This window comes from Semicossyphus pulcher, unplaced genomic scaffold, assembly GCF_022749685.1.
Source record: "Semicossyphus pulcher isolate SPU_LCO1_2020_fin unplaced genomic scaffold, fSemPul1.0.p SCAF_15, whole genome shotgun sequence".
NCBI lineage: Eukaryota > Metazoa > Chordata > Actinopteri > Labriformes > Labridae > Semicossyphus > Semicossyphus pulcher.
Genome location: NW_027211659.1, coordinates 28901027 through 28920643, shown reverse-complemented (window position 1 = coordinate 28920643; position 19617 = coordinate 28901027). Strand labels below are relative to the sequence as shown.

The window sequence follows — 19617 nt, the reverse complement described above, 5'->3', positions numbered from 1 at the left end:
GTTAACCTGTAGTGACTATACTGTGGAATGGAATTCATTTTTAAATAATGTTGCCTTATGAAGATGCCAACCTCTTTTATACAGAAGATAGTTGTATGCTAATAGACAATGTTTTATTTCAAATTGTAACGTGTCTAACATGCCTCATATGCAGTATACTATGTTTTATGAATACAACGTAAAGCGAAGTAAGTCACTTCTGCCATTTGCAGGCTTTATAACTCACTGTTTGTGTTGAATGTATTTCCATTTTTTATATGTTTTCCTTATCCTTTCCTTCTCTCTTTTTCTGCTTCTTCCAGACGTGCCTGAAGCACCTGCTCCTCCAGAGATAGTGAGCATCCGCCACGAGTCAGCCATCTTGACTTGGGCTGATCCAAGGGACACCGGTGGCTCCCCAATAACTGGTAACTGTCTTTAATGTATATCAGTTTCCAGTTAAGCACAATCAAATATCAAACAGTCATCCAACCAATTTTTGTTCTCTACAGGATATCATGTTGAGTACAAGGAGAGGAACAGTCTGATGTGGAAACGGGCCACTAAGACTCCTCTGAGAGTAAAGGAGTGCAGAGTCACTGGCCTGACAGAGGGACTAGAGTACGAGTTTAGGGTCATGGCCATGAACATCGCTGGCCTAGGAAAGGCAAGCAGGGTCACCGAGGCTGTGGTCGCTCTGGATCCTATTGGTGAGTTCACTACTTTTTGTAATTTCTTTCCTGATGTGAAGTTACAAATCTTTGACAACTCTAAAGTTTGACTAAAATACTAAATTCTTCAATGGATAAATAGGAAAGCTAATTTTTTAAAAAGCATGTTTTGTGTATTTTTAAATATTTACTGTGGGTTCTGTTAGATCCCCCTGGCAAGCCTGAGGTAATTAACGTCACCAGGACCACAGTCACTCTGATCTGGACTGCTCCCAAATATGACGGCGGCCACAAGCTGACTGGCTACATGGTGGAGAAGCTGGAGGCTGGAGGAAAGGCCTGGATGAAGGCCAATCATGTCAACATCCAGGGCTGTGCCTTCACTGTCCCTGACCTGACAGAAGGAGCTCAGTATCAGTTCAGGATCAGAGCGAAGAATGCTGCAGGGGCTATTAGTGTTCCTTCAGAGTCAACTGAGCTTCTGACATGCAAGGATGAGTACGGTAAGCTGTGCAGGAAACTAATTTGGGTAGTTTGGCAGTTACAACATTTGCCTGAACATTAAATACTTGTATTTAATTTTGATCAAAATCAGGTCTTAAAAGTCAAATTGTCATGAATTTCACTTTATGATCTGTAGATAATTAAAACATCCCTTTTTTCTATCCTCTCTGCAGAGCCCCCGACCATCACTATTGACCCAGACATGAAGGACGGTGTATCAGTCAGGGCGGGAGACACTATCGTGATCACAGCCTCCAAGATTGTGGGCAAACCTCCCCCGACTGCTATCTGGTCGAAGGGAGGCCGTGAGTTCAAGAGCTCTGACATTGTCACTATCACTAGCACCCCCACCTCCTCCACTCTGGCTATCAAGTACGCAAGCCGGAAGAACACAGGAGAGTATATCATCACCGCCAGCAACCCCTTCGGCATTAAGGAAGAACGCGTTAAGGTGAAGGTCCTGGACGTGCCTGGACCACCAGGCCCAATTGAAGCCAGTAACATTTCAGCTGAGAAGTGTACTCTCACGTGGCTTCCGCCAGAGGAGGATGGAGGCTGCACTATCAAGTCCTACGTCCTTGAGAAGAGAGAAACTAGTCGCCTGCAGTGGACCAAGCTAGCAGAAAACGTTGTGGACTGCAGATATGTAGCCAGCAAACTGATCAAGGGCAACGAGTACATCTTCAGAGTGTCTGCTGTGAACCAGTATGGCACTGGAGACTCAAACCAGTCTGGTCCAGTTAAAATGATTGACAGTTTCCGTAAGTTTATCTGGTTTATGCAATATCAATAATTGCAAAATATGAAAATAAATAACCTATACACCTAGAAGTTTAACCGACCCAAATGTTCTTGCTTATTTTCTTTCCCCAGGCCCACCAGGTCCACCCTCAATCCCAGAGATTGATAACGTCAGTCGGAACGCTGTCACCATTTCCTGGAGGAGACCAGTACAAGATGGAGGAAGTGACATCAGAGGATATTGTGTAGAAAGGAAAGAGAGGAGGGGAATGAGATGGGTGAGAGCCTCTAAGAGGACAGTCCCTGACCTGCGCTTTAAGGTGCAGGGCCTAAGTGAGGGAGTAGAGTATGAGTTTAGAGTCACTGCTGAGAACAAGGCTGGATTTGGGGAGCCAAGTGAACCATCACAACCTGTAATGACCAAGGACATTGTGTGTAAGTAAACTGGAATTTCCCAAAAATTCTGAACTATATTTTAATCTTAATTTTTTTTCAAAAAATACACATCAAGCACCTTTGTAAAAAGATTTCCATTAACTTTTTAAAACTCTTTTCTTATTTATTAGATCCACCTGGTCCTCCATCCAACCCAAGAATTACAGACACAACAAAAACCACAGCCACCTTTGCCTGGGGCAGACCTCACTATGATGGTGGTCTTGAAGTAGATGGATATATTGTTGAGTACAAGAAGGAAGGGCATGATGACTGGGAGTTGGAGACACAGTACCCATTAAAAATAACTGAATACGTTATTGGTAAACTTCAAAAAGGAGGCAAATACCAGTTCAGAGTCAGCGCAGTAAACTCAGAAGGAATTGGCGAGCCTGCAGAGGTTGAAAAAGTGACTGAACTGGTGGACCAAGAGACGCTGCCAGATTTTGAGCTTGATGCTGAACTGAGGAGAACCCTGGTGGTCAGGTGCCGTGCTTCTATCCGTATGTTTGTTCCAATCCGAGGTCGCCCTGTTCCTGAAGTAACCTGGAGTAAAGATGATACCAACTTAAAAACACGTGCACACATTGACACCACAGAGTCCTACACTCTTCTGGTTATTCCTGACTGCACCAGATACGATGCTGGAAAGTACAACCTCTGTCTTGAAAATGTTGCTGGAAAGAAGACAGGTTTTGTTAATGTGAAAATTCTGGACACTCCAGGACCACCAGTAAACCTCAAACCTAGAGAGATCACTAAGAACAGCATCACCCTCCAGTGGGAAATCCCCATAATAGATGGTGGTTCAAAGATTCACAACTATATCATTGAAAAGAGAGAGGCCACCAAGAAAGCCTACACTGTAATTAGCACCACATGGCAAAAGTGTTCCTTCAAGATTTCGGACCTTGAGGAGGGTGCTTACTACTACTTCCGTATCTCGGCTGAGAATGACCTGGGTGTAGGTGAGCCTGCTGAAACCCCTGAGCCAATCAGGGTGTCCCAAGCCCCCTCCGCACCAGAAAACTTGTATGTCACAGATGTGACAGCTGACAGTGCCAGCCTGGCATGGACCAAGCCCCTGCATGATGGTGGCACCTTGATCACCGGATACGTCATTGAGGCCCAGAAGAAGGACAGTGACCAGTGGGTCCATGTTACCACTATCAAGGCTCTGGACTACACTGTCACAGATCTGATTGAGGGCGCAGAATACACTTTCCGCATAATAGCTGTCAATGCATCAGGAAGGAGTGACCCTCGTGAGAGCAGGCCTGCTACTATCAAAGAACAGACTTCTGCTCCTTCCTTTGACCTGCGTGGAGTCTACCAGAAGACGGTCATCGCCAAGGCAGGAGACCGTGTCAAGGTGGAAATTCCTGTGCTCGGTAAACCCAGACCTGTGGTTTCTTGGAAGAAGGGAGACATAGCACTCAAGGAAACACAAAGAATCAACACTGAAACCACATCAACATCAACTATCCTCAACATCAGTGAGATCAAGAGGACTGATGGAGGCCAGTATTCCATAACTGGAAAGAACATGCTGGGTTCATTGACTGAGAAAATCACAGTCCTGGTCCATGACATTCCAGGTCCTCCCACTGGTCCTATCAAGTTGGATGAGGTCTCATGTGATTATGTTCTCATGTCCTGGGAGGCACCAGAGAATGATGGAGGTGTTCCCATTAATAACTATATTGTTGAGATGCGGGAGACTACTGGTACTTCATGGGTTGAGTTGGCGGCTACAGTGATCCGAACCACATTCAAAGCAGCCCGTCTCAACACTGGAACCCAGTATCAGTTTCGTGTCAGAGCCCAAAACAGATATGGCATTGGACCATGCATTATCTCTGAACCAGTGGTGGCTGCCTATCCATTTGATGTGCCAGGTCAGCCAGGCACTCCTGTGGTCACATCTTTTAACAAGGATGCTATGTCATTGAGCTGGAATGAGCCTTCCTCTAATGGAGGAAGTGTCATCCTGGGCTATCATGTGGACAGAAAAGAGAAAAACAGCATTCTGTGGCAGAGGATCAGTAAAGCTCTTGTTGTTGGAAATATCTTCAAATCATCAGGCCTTGTAGATGGAATTGCATATGAACACCGTGTTACTGCTGAAAACATGGCTGGTCTCAGCAAACCAAGCAAAGCCTCTGAGCCTATGTATGCTTTGGACCCTGTTGACCCACCAGGAAGGCCTGTGGCACTTAATGTCACCAGGCATGAGGTGACAGTGTCTTGGACCAAACCAGAGGGAGATGGTGGATTTTCCATAACTGGATACACAGTAGAGAGAAGAGAGATGCCTAATGGGCGCTGGCTCAAAGCCAACTTTAACAATATCCTGGAAACAATTTATACAGTCAGTGGTCTCATTGAAGATTCAACTTATGAATTCCGTGTGACTGCTAGAAACTCAGCTGGTGCTGCTAGTGCTCCATCCCAGTCCTCTGAGGCAATCACATGCAGAGATGACATTGAAGAGCCCAGGCTTGATGTTGATGCATCATATAGCAGCAATGTTGTTGTCATGGCAGGAGAGGTGTTCAAGCTAGAGGCTAGTGTGACTGGTAGGCCAATCCCATCCCTTGTGTGGACCAAGGAAGGAAAGGAGCTTGAAGACACAGGAAAGATAGAGATAAAGACATCTGACTTCCACACAATTCTAACAAACAAAGATTCTTTGAGGAGAGACGGTGGTTCCTTTACTCTGACTGCCAGCAATCCTGGTGGCTTTGCCAAGTTCACATTCAATGTCAAGGTGCTAGACAGACCTGGACCACCTGACTCTATCTCTGTTACTGATGTCACAGCTGAGAAATGTGTCCTTAACTGGCTGCATCCAACACATGATGGTGGTGCCAAGATCGAGTACTTCATCATTCAGAGGCGTGAGACCAGTAGGTTAGCCTGGACAAATGTGGCCACAGATCTTCAGGCAAACAGGTTCAAGGTCACTAAGCTTCTAAAGGGCAATGAGTACATCTTCAGAGTCATGGCTGTCAACAAGTATGGAGTGGGTGAACCACTGGAGTCTGAGCCTGCCATCTGTGCAAATCCCTATGTCCCAAGTGATCCACCACAGCAGCCTGAAGTTACCACCATCACCAAGGACTCCATGGTCGTCTGCTGGGAGCGCCCTGAACACGATGGCGGCAGCAGAATAAACACCTACATAATTGAGAGAAGAGACAAGACTGGCCTGCGCTGGGTGAAGTGCAACAAGAGGACTGTAACTGACCTGCGATTCAAGGTCTCTGGCCTCACAGTAGGACATGAGTATGAATTTAGAGTTCTTGCTGAAAACAATGCTGGTCTGAGCCAGCCTAGTCTTTCCAGTCCATTCTACAAAGCAGAAGACACTATTTTCCAGCCTGGCCCTCCAGGGAACCCCAGAGTACTGGACACAACCAAGTCTTCAATCACCCTTGCCTGGAACAAGCCTGTCTATGATGGTGGTTCTGAAATCACTGGTTACATTGTAGAGACATGCTTGCCCGAGGAGGATGAGTGGACAATTCACACTCCCAATAAGGGATGGACAGCCACTTCCTTTACCATCACCAACTTGAAGGAAAACCAAGAGTACAAAATCAACATTTGTGCCACTAATTGTGAAGGAGTGGGAGAGCCTGCTGCTGTTCCCGGAACCCCGAAGGCTGAAGACAGACTTCTTCCACCAGAAATTGAACTTGGTGCAGAGCTGCGGAAGGTGGTCTGCATCAGAGCCTGTAGCACTCTCAGACTGTTTGTCCCTATTAGGGGAAGGCCAGCACCTGAAGTAAAATGGTCTAGAGAGCACGGAGAATCTCTAGGTAAAGCAAACATTGAAATCACCCCATCATTCACCACTCTTCAGGTTGACAATGTTGATAGGTTTGATGGAGGTAAATACATGGTAACTGTAGAGAATGCTTCAGGAAGCAAGACAGCCTTTGTCAATGTCAGGGTGCTAGATACTCCGGGAGCACCTCAGAATCTGATTGTCAAAGAGGTTACCAGAGATTCAGTTTCCCTTGTTTGGGATGCACCTCTCATTGATGGTGGCTCCAGAGTTCGCAACTACATTGTGGAGAAACGTGAGTCTACCAGAAAGGCCTACTCAACAGTGTGTGCCAGCTGCCACAAGTCTAGTTGGAAAATTGGAGACTTGGAGGAGGGAAAGATGTACTTCTTCAGAATCCTGGCCGAGAATGAATATGGCGTTGGCCTCCCAGTAGAGACTGTTGAACCTATTAAAGTGTCAGAGAAGCCTCTACCACCAGGCAAAGTGTCCCTGTGTGAAGTAACCAGCACCAGTGTCACACTAACTTGGGAAAAGCCTGACCATGATGGTGGCAGCAGAATAACAGGCTATATTGTTGAAATGCAGGGTAAAGGCAGTGATAAGTGGATTCAAGTTATGGTGGTCAAGACAAATGGAGCGCTTGTAACTGGCCTTACTCAGGGAGAGGAATACATGTTCCGTATCATAGCCACCAATGAAAAGGGAGTTAGTGACCCACGTTCTCTCAGTGTGCCTGTGGTGGCTAAAGACCTGATCATCTCACCAACCTTCAAAATGCTCTTCAGCACATTCAGTGTGCTAGCAGGAGATGATCTGAAGATAGATGTACCTTATGCTGCCTGCCCCAAGGCTACAGCAGTTTGGCTTAAAGATGGTGTCGCTCTCAAGGAGACAACAAGAGTTAATGCTGAAGCCACAGACAAAAACCTGTTCCTGGTTATTAAGGAGGCTTGCAGAGATGATGTGGGCACATACACTATCAAACTCACAAACACAGCTGGTGAAGCATCCGCAGACCTCAGTGTTGTTGTTCTAGATAAACCTGGTCCTCCAACTGGCCCAATTAAGCTAGATGAGGTCACTGCTGACAGCGTGGTTCTTTCCTGGAATCCGCCAGAGTATGAAGGTGGTTGCTCCATCAATAATTATGTTGTTGAGAAGAGAGACACATCTACCACTAACTGGCAGATTGTGTCCGCTACAGTGGCCAGAACCACTATCAAGGCAGCCCGTCTGAAGACAGGATGTGAGTACCAATTTAGGATTGCGGCAGAGAATAGATATGGCAAGTCTTCTGTGCTGCTTTCTGAAACCATTTTTGCTCAGTTTCCCTTTGAGTTGCCCAGCCAACCTCGTTCTGTTGTGGTCCAGTTAGCCACCAAGGAGACAATGGTGGTTGTATGGGAGAAACCTAGCAATGATGGTGGAAGCAAAATTCTGGGCTACCACTTAGAACTCAAGGAGAGAAACAGTATACTGTGGGTAAAACAGAACAAACAAATTATCCCAGAGACCAGATTCAAGGCTGTTGGCCTTGAGGAGGGAATTGAGTATGAGTTCAGAGTCTATGCTGAAAACATCGTTGGCCTAAGTAAAGCCAGCAAAGTGAGTGAAATGCAAGTAGCCAGAGATCCTTGTGAGAGACCAGGAAAACCAGAGGCTGTCATAGTGACAAGAAACCAAGTGACGCTTAGATGGACCAAACCTGAATATGATGGTGGCATCAAGATCACAGGTTATCTAGTAGAGAAGAAGGAAGGGACTGGGCGCTGGATGAAGGCCAGTTTCACCAATATCCTTGAGACTGAATTTGTTGTCACAGGACTAACTGAAGATCAGATATACGAGTTCCGCGTCATTGCCAGAAATGCAGCAGGTGTCCTCAGCCAGCCCTCCGATTCTACGGGATCCATTACTGCCAAAGATGAGGTTGAACCCCCAAAGATTGATTTGGAAGCCAAGTACTCACAGGCTGTAGTGGTAAATGCTGGAGAAACATTCAGGCTTGAGGCTTCGATACATGGTAAGCCTGTACCAGCAGTACACTGGCTTAAGGAGGGCCATGAGATCACTGAGGCAGCTCGCTTAGAACTCAAGAACACAGACTTTACAGCTTGTCTAGTTGTTAAAGAAGCAATTCGTGTTGATGGAGGACAGTACACTTTGTTGGTAAAGAATGTTGGAGGAGAGAAATCTGTAAACATCAATGTCAAGGTCCTGGATAGACCAGGTCCACCCGAAGGCCCTATCTCCATTTATGGGGTCACCAATGAGAAATGCTCCATTTCCTGGAAACCTCCCTTGCAAGATGGAGGCAGTGATGTTTCCCATTACATTGTTGAGAGGAGGGAAACCAGCCGACTGGTGTGGACTGTAGTTGAACCAAAAGTTCAGACACTGAACCTGAAGATTACAAAACTTCTTCCTGGTAATGAGTACATCTTCAGAGTGATTCCAGTAAACAAATATGGAGTTGGTGAGCCTCTAGAATCTGAACCTATGGTTGCAAGAAATCCTTTTGTCACTCCCAACCCACCAACAGAGGTAGAAGTCTCCACAATAACTAAGGACTCCATGGTGGTGACCTGGGAGAGACCAACTAATGATGGTGGCAGCCCCATTCAGGGATACATTGTGGAGAAACGTGATAAGGATGGTGTGAGATGGACTAGGTGTAACAAGCGCACAGTGAGTGAGCTACGCTTCAGAGTATCAGGGCTCCTAGAAAACCACAGCTATGAATTTAGAGTTGCAGCTGAGAATGCTGCAGGTGTTGGCACGCCTAGCGCACCAACAATTTACTACAAAGCACTGGATCCTATCTTTAAAGCAGGCCCACCTAACAACCCCAAGGTTGTAGACTCATCTAGGTCCACTGTTTCCCTGACATGGGGCAAACCCATCTATGATGGTGGCTGTGAGATTCAGGCTTATATCGTTGAAGCCTGCAATGGGGCATCTGATGAGTGGTTTATGTGCACTCCTCCCACTGGAATCACAGACACCAAGTTTACAGTAAAAAAGCTTCTGGAAAAGCATGAGTACCAATTCAGAGTGTGTGCTATCAACAAAGTTGGTGTTGGTGAACATGCTGATGTTCCAGGAAAAATTCTTCTTGAGGAGAAGCTTGAGGCACCGGATCTTGACCTGGATAATGATATGCGAAAGATGATCAATATCAGAGCAGCTAGTACTCTAAGGCTTTTTGTTCCTGTGAGAGGTCGTCCAGCTCCCGAGGTGAAATGGGGCAAGGCTGAGGGTGAGATGAAAGAGACTGCCCTGATTGACAATACAGGCAGTTATGCCTCACTTGTCATTGAGAATGTTGATAGATTTGACAGTGGCAAGTATACCCTGACTGCAGAGAATGCCAGTGGGGTGAAGTCAGTCTTCATCAGTGTCAGAGTGCTGGACTCACCTAGTCCACCAGCTAACTTCCTTGTGAAAGAGATTACTAAGAATTCAATCACGCTTACATGGGAGCCTCCACTTCTCGATGGCGGCTCAAAGATTAAGCATTATATTGTTGAGAAGCGTGAAAGCACCAGGAAAGTTTACTCTCCTATCACCACATGCAACAGGATGTCATGGAAAGTTGAGCCTCTTCCAGAGGGTGGTATCTTCTTCTTCAGAGTCCTGGCTGAGAATGAATATGGTGTGGGTCTCCCTGCTAAAACTATAGAACCAATTAAAATCTCTGAGAAGCCTCAGCCACCTGGTAAAGTCAGTGTTGTTGACGTAACTTGTAGCACTGTAACTCTTGCCTGGGAAAAGCCTGTACATGATGGCGGCAGCAGGATCAGTCATTATGACATTGAACTGGCTCCTAAGGACAGTGAAGCTTGGTCTGTGTGTGCTAGTGTAAAGGCAATCGAGACTGTAGTTACAAACCTTCTCAAGGGAGAGGAGTACCAGTTCAGAGTTTTGGCTGTAAATGATAAGGGCAAAAGTGACCCAAGACAACTGGCTCAGTCAGTTGTTGCAAAGGACCTTGTGATTGAGCCTACTGTTAGACCCAAAGTTAGCACCTACAGTGTCCAGGTGGGTTATGACCTTAAGATAGAGGTCCCAATCGCTGGTCATCCAAAACCAACCATTACTTGGAGCAAGGATGGAGCTGCTCTTAAGCAGACAACCAGAGTCAATGTCACTGACTCAGCACATCACACCATTCTTACCATTAAGGATGCGACAAGAGAGGATGGAGGCATGTACAGCATCAATATTGCTAATAGCTTTGCATCCAAGGATGCTACTATTGAGGTGATTACCCTGGACAAACCAGGCCCACCAACAGGCCCTGTCAAGTTGGAGGACATCAGTGCTGAAAGTTTGACTCTTAGCTGGGAACCGCCTACATATACAGGAGGCTGTCAAATCTCGAACTATGTGGTAGAGAAGAGAGACACAACCACAACTAACTGGGTAGTTGTATCAGCCACTGTGGCCAGAACCACGCTTAAAGTGAGCAATCTGAAGACAGGCGCCGAATACCAGTTCAGAATTTATGCAGAGAATAGATATGGAAAGAGCTACGCAATTGATTCAGACCCTGTGTTGGCACAGTATCCATTCCAGGAGCCAGGCCCACCAGGAACACCATTTGTCTCTTCTTACACTAAGGACTATATGATAGTTGAGTGGCACAAACCCCCATCTGATGGAGGCAGTACGATCTTGGGCTACCATCTGGAGAGAAAAGAGAAGAACAGTATTCTCTGGACCAAGATCAACAAAATGCTGATCCAAGACTGCAGGTTCAAATCTACTCCTCTTGAGGAAGGCATTGAGTATGAATACAGAGTCTATGCAGAGAATATTGTTGGAATTGGAAAATGCAGCAAAGTCTCTGAGGTTTATGTAGCTCGTGACCCTTGTGATCCTCCTGGCTGTCCTGAGGCTCTGATTGTGTCCAGGCACTCAGTGAAGTTGAGATGGACCCCTCCGGCATATGATGGAGGAAGCCTGGTTACTGGCTATGTAGTAGAGAAACGTGACCTGCCTGAAGGAAAGTGGATGAAGGCTAGCTTTGCAAACATAATCGAACTTCAATTCACAGTTACAGGCCTGACAGAGGATAGTAAATATGACTTCAGAGTAATTGCAAGGAATGCAGCTGGAGCTGTCAGCAAGCCCTCTGAGAGCACAGGATCCATCACTGCCAAGGATGAGGTTGACCCACCCAAGTGTGAGACAGATGCAATGTACAACCAGACCATCGTTATAAATGCTGGAGAGACTTTCAGTCTTGAGGCTAGTGTGGAAGGAAAGCCCATCCCTACAGCTCAGTGGTTCAAGGGAAGTGTTGAAGTTGAAAACTCAGCGAGAGCCGAGATTAAAAACACGGATTTTAAGGCTTTGCTAGTTGTAAAGGATGCCATCAGAGTGGATGGTGGACAGTACACACTGGTTCTTACTAATGTGGCTGGAACTAAGACTGTTCCATTCAGTGTGAAGGTCCTGGACAGACCAGGTCCCTCAGAGGGCCCTCTTACTGTAAGCAATGTCACTGAAGAGAAGTGCTCACTGTCATGGCTTCCACCCAGGTATGATGGAGGAGCTAGTATCTCTCACTATGTCATTCAGAAGCGAGAAACAAGCCGCCTTGCATGGACTGTGGTTTCTAGTGACTGTGGAGCGACCATGTTTAAAGTTACCAAACTATTGAAGGGCAATGAGTACATCTTCAGAGTCATGGCTGTCAACAAATATGGTGTGGGTGAGCCTCTTGAATCAGTGCCAGTTATCATGAGGAATCCATTTGTTCCTCCTGGCTCACCTCAGGAGCTTGAGATCACTAACATTACCAGGGACTCTATGACTGTATGCTGGAACCGCCCTGAAACCACTGGAGGCAGTGAGATTGTTGGTTACATTGTGGAAAAGAGAGACAGAGCTGGAGTGAGGTGGACCAAGTGCAACAAACGCAGGGTGACAGACTTGCGTTTCAGAGTAACAGGACTGACTGAAGACCATGAATATGAATTCAGGGTATCTGCTGAGAATGCAGCTGGAGTCGGTCAACCAAGCCCAGCTACATCCTACCTCAAAGCCTGTGACCCCACCTTTGAACCAGGCTGTCCCACCAATGCACATTTGGTTGACGTAACTAAAAACTCCATCAGCGTGGCCTGGCATCGGCCCATCTATGATGGTGGTTGTGAGATTCAAGGTTACGCTGTGGAAATTACAAAGGCGGATGAAGAAGAGTGGAGCATTTGCACCCCACCCTCTGGAGTCAGTGCTACCAAGTTTACTATCACTAAGTTGATAGAGCACCAGGAATATAAGGTGCGCATATGTGCCATCAATAAGCTTGGTGTTGGTGAGCCCACCGAGATTCAGGGGATTGTGAAACCTATGGAAAAGATTGATCCTCCAGAGGTGATTTTGGATTCAGAGCTCAGGAAGGGAATAGTTGTTCGTGCAGGAGGCTCAATGAGAATCTGCATTCCATTTAAGGGCCGTCCAACTCCTGAGATCAGCTGGGCAAAGGAGGATGGAGAACTGCCTAGTAAAGTTCAGATTGATACAAGCGAAGAGTACACTCAGCTCTCTATTGACATCTGTGACAGATATGATGCTGGAAAATACATCCTCAACTTGGAAAATAGCGCTGGCACCAAATCAGCCTTTGTCTCTGTTAGAGTTCTGGACACACCAGGGGCTCCTCTGAACCTAACTGTAAAAGATATTAAAAGGGAAAGTGTCACTCTGACATGGGAGCCTCCTCTTATTGATGGTGGTGCAAGAATCAAGAATTACCTGGTTGAAAAGCGTGAAGCCAACAGACAGGTTTACTCTAACGTGGACAACAAGTGCACAAAGACAAGCTACCGCATCACTGGACTCACTGAGGGAACTATTTACTATTTCAGGGTGTTAGCAGAGAATGAGTTTGGTATTGGACAGCCAGCTGAAACAGAGGAGTCAGTGAAGACCTCTGAGCCTCCTCTGTCTGTGGGTAAGGTCACCTTGACTGAAGTGACCAAAACCACTGCTTCACTGTCCTGGGAGAAGCCAGACCATGATGGAGGCAGCAGAATCATGGGCTACTACATTGAGATGCAGCCTGTGGGCTCAGAGGAATGGGTGGTTGCTACCATAACCAAAACCTGTGAGGGCACTGTCAGTGGCCTCAGTGCAGGACATGAGTACCTGTTTAGAGTGTCAGCTTTCAATGAGAAGGGAAAAAGTGATCCCAGGCCTTTGGCTGCACCAGTTACTGCTAAAGATGTAACTATTGAGCCCAGATTCAAGATGGCATTCAATACATACAGTTTACTGAATGGCGAGGATCTGAAAATTGAGATTCCAGTAATTGGACGCCCTGTGCCCAAGGTTGAATGGAAAAAGGATGGACAGGCTCTTAAAGAGACAACTAGACTAAATGTATCCAGCACAACATCATCTACCAAGCTCACCATCAAGGATGCAAATAAGGAAGACTCTGGCAAATACACAATCACAGCTACCAGCAATATTGGAACAGCTACAGAAGAGATTAATGTAATTATTCTTGATAAGCCAGGCCCACCCACAGGCCCTGTGAAAATTGAAGAGGTGAGCTCTAACTATGTCACACTCTCCTGGGAGCCACCAGTGTACACTGGAGGCTGTCAGATAAACAATTACATTGTGGAGAAGAGAGACACCACCACAACAGCATGGCAGATTGTGTCTGCGACTATTGCCAGGACAACCATCAAAGTAACCAACTTAAAGACTGGAGTTGAGTATCAATTCAGAGTGTCATCTGAGAATAGATATGGAAAGAGTTCTGCCATTGTCTCTCCTGCTGTTATTGCTCAGTATCCATTCAGTGAGCCTGCTGCTCCAGGGACACCAATTATATCTGCTGCAACTAAAGATAACATGGTTGTTGAATGGAAGGTTCCCACCAACAATGGCGGTAGCCCCATCCTAGGTTATCACCTTGAGAGAAAGGAGAAGAATAGCCTCTTGTGGACTAAACTAAACAAGCTTCTAATCCCAGAAACACGTTTTAAGACTACAGAGCTGGAAGAAGGTATTGAGTATGAATTCAGAGTTTATGCTGAGAATATTGCTGGACTCAGCCCATCTAGCAAGGTCTCTGAGAGCACAGTAGCCAGGGACCCTTGTGACCCACCAGGCACTCCAGAAGCTATTGAAATCACTAGAAACCATGTGACACTCCAGTGGACACGGCCCCAGTATGATGGAGGAAGTGCAATCACTGGGTATGTTATTGAGAGGAAGAAGCACCCAGATACCCGCTGGATGAAGGCCAGCTTCACCAACATCATTGACACCCAGTTCACACTCACTGGCCTGACTGAGGACTGTGTTTATGAATTCAGAGTTGTTGCCAGAAATGCAGCTGGTATTTCCAGTCGTCCTTCTCAGGGCACTGGACAAATAACTGCAAAAGATGAAATTGAGGCTCCAGGAGCCACCATGGATTCTAAATTTAAGGACCTAACTGTTGTTAATGCTGGTGAGACATTTGTCATTGATGCTGACTATACTGGCAAGCCTCTGCCTGAGGTCATTTGGTTAAAGGATGGAAAGGAGATTGACAAAACCACACCAAGAATGGAGGTCAAGACTTCACTGACACGTACTATCCTGACAGTCAAGGACTGCATCAGAGTGGATGGTGGTCACTTTGTCCTCAAACTTGTCAATGTGGGTGGAGTCAAGATGATCCCAGTTAATGTTAAAATTCTTGATAGACCTGGTCCACCAGATGGCCCTCTAGAAGTCAAAGGAGTCACAGCTGAGAAATGTTATTTGCACTGGAACCATCCCTCACATGATGGTGGAGCCAGCATCTCTCACTACATTATTGAAAAAAGAGAGACCAGTCGTTTGTCCTGGACCATGGTTGAGCCCAAGATCCAGGCCATCAGCTACAAAATCACAAAACTGCTGCCTGGCAACGAATACATCTTCAGAGTCACTGCTGTGAATAAATATGGTGTTGGTGAGCCTTTGGAATCTGAGCCTGTTATTGCACGCAATCCCTTCACCACTCCCAGTGCCCCCTCTACTCCAGAGGCCAGTGCTATCACTAGAGACTCCATTGTACTTACATGGGAGAGACCAGAAGATAATGGAGGAGCTGAGATTGAAGGATATATTCTTGAAAAACGCGACAAGGATGGCATCAGATGGACTAAATGCAACAAGAAGAGGCTGAATGATCTGAGATTCAGATGCACTGGTCTCACAGAGGGCCACTGTTATGAATTCAGGGTCTCAGCAGAGAATGCTGGTGGTATAGGAAAGCCTAGCGCACCAACAGAATACTTCAAGGCCTGTGATGCAACTTATCCACCAGGAGCTCCAAATAACCCCAAAGTCACTGACCATTCTAGCACCACAGTCTCACTGTCCTGGTCTAGGCCAATATATGATGGTGGAGCACAGATCCTAGGATATATTGTTGAAATGAAGGAGGTAGCAGATGATGAGTGGGTTATTTGCACATCACCAACTGGTGTCCAGACCACTCACTACACTGTAAAGAGACTGAAGGAGAATGCAGAATACAACTTCCGCATCTGTGCTGTTAATTGTGAAGGAGTTGGAGAGCATGTGGACCTTCCTGGGTCTGTGATCGCTGCAGAGAAGTTGGAGGCTCCTGAAATTGAACTGGATGCTGACCTGAGAAAGATGGTCAATGTGCGTGCCACTGCCACTTTACGTCTATTTGTGACAATCAGAGGAAAGCCGGAGCCTGAGGTCAGATGGTCAAAAGCTGATGGCACCCTGAATGAGCGTGCCCAGATTGAAGTCACAAGCTCTTACACAATGCTGGTGATCGAGAATGTTGACCGATTCGACACTGGCAAATATGTGCTGACTCTTGAGAACCTCAGTGGGTCTAAATCAGCCTTCATCAATGTTAGAGTTCTGGACTCTCCCAGTGCTCCTATCAACCTGGAGGTTAAGGATGTAAAGAGAAATTCTGTCTCTCTTTCTTGGGAACCCCCTCTTATTGATGGTGGGGCTAAGATATCACACTATATTGTGGAGAAGAGAGAGCAGAAGAGAATGGCTTTCACCAGTGTTTGCACCAACTGTGTACGGAACTCGTACCTTATTTCCGACCTGCAGGAGGGAGGCCGCTATTATTTCCGTGTGTTGGCTGTAAATGAGCTGGGAGTAGGTCTGCCTGCTTCCACAGATCAAGTCAAGGTGTCTGAGGCTCCTTTGCCTCCTGGTAAGGTTATCCTAGTTGATGTGACTCGTCACACTGTTACCCTTTCCTGGGAGAAACCTGATTATGATGGAGGCAGCAAGATTACAAACTATATTGTGGAGATGCAGCCCAAGGGAGATGACAAATGGACTGTATGCAGTGAAGTCAAAGCACTGGAAGCTACTGTTGTCGGGCTTGTAACTGGAGAGGAATACTCCTTCAGAGTGACTGCTGTGAATGATAAAGGCAAAAGTGATGCCAAGCCTTTAGCCAACCCTGTAGTGGTGAAGGACATCACAATGGAGCCAATCGTCAAGCTGATGTTCAATACATACAGTGTAAAAGCAGGTGATGACCTGAAGATTGATGTTCCCTTCAAGGCCAGGCCTGACCCTGAGGTGTCCTGGAAAAAGGATGGCCATGGGCTTAAGCAGACAACAAGGGTCAATGTTCTTACTTCTAAGACCTCATCCAAGATTTTCATCAAAGATGCAACCAAGGAAGATGTGGGAAAGTATGAGATTACTCTGACTAACTCAGTTGGCACCAAGACAGCTGAAATCTCTGTTATAATCCTGGATAAACCTGGCCCACCCAGCAACATTAAACTGGATGAAGTGAGCGCGGACTTCATCTCTCTGTCTTGGGATCCTCCAACCTACGATGGTGGATGCCAGATTAACAACTATGTAGTGGAGAAGAGAGACACTACCACAACCACATGGCAAATTGTTTCAGCCACTGTAGCCAGGACTTCAATCAAGGTGTCTCGTCTCACTCAGGGAATAGAATACCAGTTCCGTATTGCAGCAGAAAACCGATATGGAAAGAGTCATGCGATTGACTCTGCTCCTGTTGTTGCGCAGTATCCTTTCGAACCTCCTGGCCCTCCAACCAATCTCCATGTTGCTCATGCCACCAAGTATGGAATGCTCGTGGAATGGGGCAGACCTGGCAGTGATGGTGGAAGCCCTGTTATTGGTTATCATATAGAATGCAAGGACCAAAGCAGCATCTTATGGACAAAGGTCAACAGAGGTCTTTTGACTGAGAATCAATTTAAGATGACAGGCATTGAAGAGGGACTGCTTTATCACTTCAGAGTCTATGCTGAGAATATTGCTGGTATTGGTCCATGCACTAAGGCCAGTGACCCTGTGGCAGCCAGGGATCCATGTGAATCTCCACGTAATCTTCGAGTCACCAACATTACCCGTTCTTCAGTTTCCCTCTTCTGGGAGAGGCCAGAGTATGATGGCGGAGTCAAGGTTACTGGCTATATTGTTGAGCGCAAAGAACTTCCCAATGGACGCTGGCTGAAATGCAACTTCACCAACTTGCAAGACACCTACTTCGATATCACAGGCCTCACAGAAGATGTCCAATATGACTTCCACGTCATTGCTAAGAATTCTGCAGAGCTGTTGAGTGCTCCTTCTGAGAACACTGGTCCTGTCACAGTCAAGGATGATGTAGACCCTCCCACTATTATCCTCGAAGATAAGTTAAGACAGCTGGTTGTCATTAAGGCTGGAGAGATCATTAAAATTGATGCTGAAATCACAGGCCGTCCACTCCCAGTAGTTTCATGGTCTAAAGATGGGAAAGAGATAGAGGCCAAGGCCAGGTGCGAAATCACCTCCACCAACTTCACAACTACACTGATAGTCAGAGACGCTATCAGGAAGGACTCTGGTCAGTATGTCCTGACCCTGCACAATGTGGCAGGAACTAGGTCTGTGGCTATCAATTGTAAGGTTCTCGACCGACCAGGACCTGCCTCAGGTCCTTTGGCAGTGTCTGGTCTCACAGCAGAGAAAGGCACCCTGACATGGGGACCCCCTCAGGAGAATGGTGGTGCTGAAATCATGCATTATATTGTGGAGAAACGAGAGACCAGTCGCCTTGCCTGGACTCTTGTCTATGGTGACATGAAGGCAACCACCTGTAAAGTGACCAAACTGCTCAAAGGAAATGAATACATTTTCAGAGTCAGGGGAGTCAACAAATATGGGGATGGTGAGGCCCTGGAAAGTGAGCCAAGAAAAGCCATTGATCCATTCACTGTTTCTGCTGCTCCTACTAATGTCCAGGTCACCGCAGTTACTAGTGAAGCAATGACCATCTGTTGGGAAAGACCAGTTTCTGATGGTGGCAGCAGTATCTGTGGCTATGTCATTGAAAAGCGAGAGAAGACTGGCCTTCGCTGGTGCCGGGTCAACAAGAAACCTGTTTATGACCTTAGAGTCAAAGCCTCACATCTTCGTGACAGATGTGAGTACGAGTACAGAGTGTTTGCAGAAAACTCAGCTGGCCTTAGTGCTCCCAGTGTCCCTTGCCCACTGACCAAGGCTGAAGACCCACAGTTTTTGCCTTCACCTCCTGCTAAGCCTAAAATCATTGACTCAACAAAGACCACAGCCACCCTATCATGGAATAAGCCACTATTTGATGGTGGAGCACCTGTCACAGGTTACAGAGTAGAATACAGAAAGACTTTTGATGATGAATGGATTGTTGGAGTCCAGAACACCAAAAACACAGAGTTTACAGTGGTGGGATTGACACCTGGGACTGAGTATGTGTTTGTTGTAAAGTCCATTAACAAGATTGGAGTCAGCGAGCCCAGTCCTGAGTCAGACAAACAAGTCGCCAAAGAACGGGAGGAAGAGCCAGTCTTTGACATCAGCAATGAGATGAGGAAGACTCTTATTGTGAGAGACGGGAGCTCATTTACCATGACGGTACCCTTCAGAGGCAAACCCATTCCTAATGTTACATGGACTAAGCCTGACGTTGACCTTAGAGTCCGTGCTGTCATTGATACCACAGACACCTTCACCTCTATTACATTAGAGAAAGCAACTCGCAATGACTCAGGAAAATACACTGTCACCTTGTCCAGCATAGCTGGAACCTCCTCCTTGACACTCAGTGTTAGAGTGCTGGACTCCCCTGGACCTCCTGTCAATGTTGAGGTCAAGGAAGTGACCAAGAGCTCTGCTACTGTTACCTGGGACACTCCTGAAAATGAGGGAGGAGGACCAGTCAAAAACTACCTCGTTGATTTCCGTGAAGCAAGCAAGAAAGGCTGGACCAGGTTGACGGACACATGCCATAGACTCACATACAAGGTGACAGAACTGCAGGAGGGAGGGGTCTTCTACTTCAGAGTGACAGGCGAGAATGAGTATGGTGTTGGTGTTCCTGCTGAATCGAGAGAAGGAACAAAGATCTCAGGTATTGAATTTAAAGTTTGTAACTTTATAGATTCTAATTGTAATGAAAACATTATACCTGAT

At 46.5% G+C, this 19617-nt stretch overlaps 1 protein-coding gene across 1 annotated transcript in view; it reads left to right on the top strand.

The window, feature by feature from the left end:
• Nucleotides 1-19617, top strand: part of LOC138591994 (titin-like) — a 191914-nt gene that overhangs the window by 143173 nt on the left and 29124 nt on the right. Inside the window, exons 207-212 of the mRNA XM_069662570.1 lie at nucleotides 303-407; nucleotides 492-689; nucleotides 857-1153; nucleotides 1328-1915; nucleotides 2028-2330; nucleotides 2462-19555. Of these exons, the coding sequence (XP_069518671.1) occupies nucleotides 303-407; nucleotides 492-689; nucleotides 857-1153; nucleotides 1328-1915; nucleotides 2028-2330; nucleotides 2462-19555 (18585 nt within the window). The remainder of the gene's footprint in view (nucleotides 1-302; nucleotides 408-491; nucleotides 690-856; nucleotides 1154-1327; nucleotides 1916-2027; nucleotides 2331-2461; nucleotides 19556-19617) is intronic.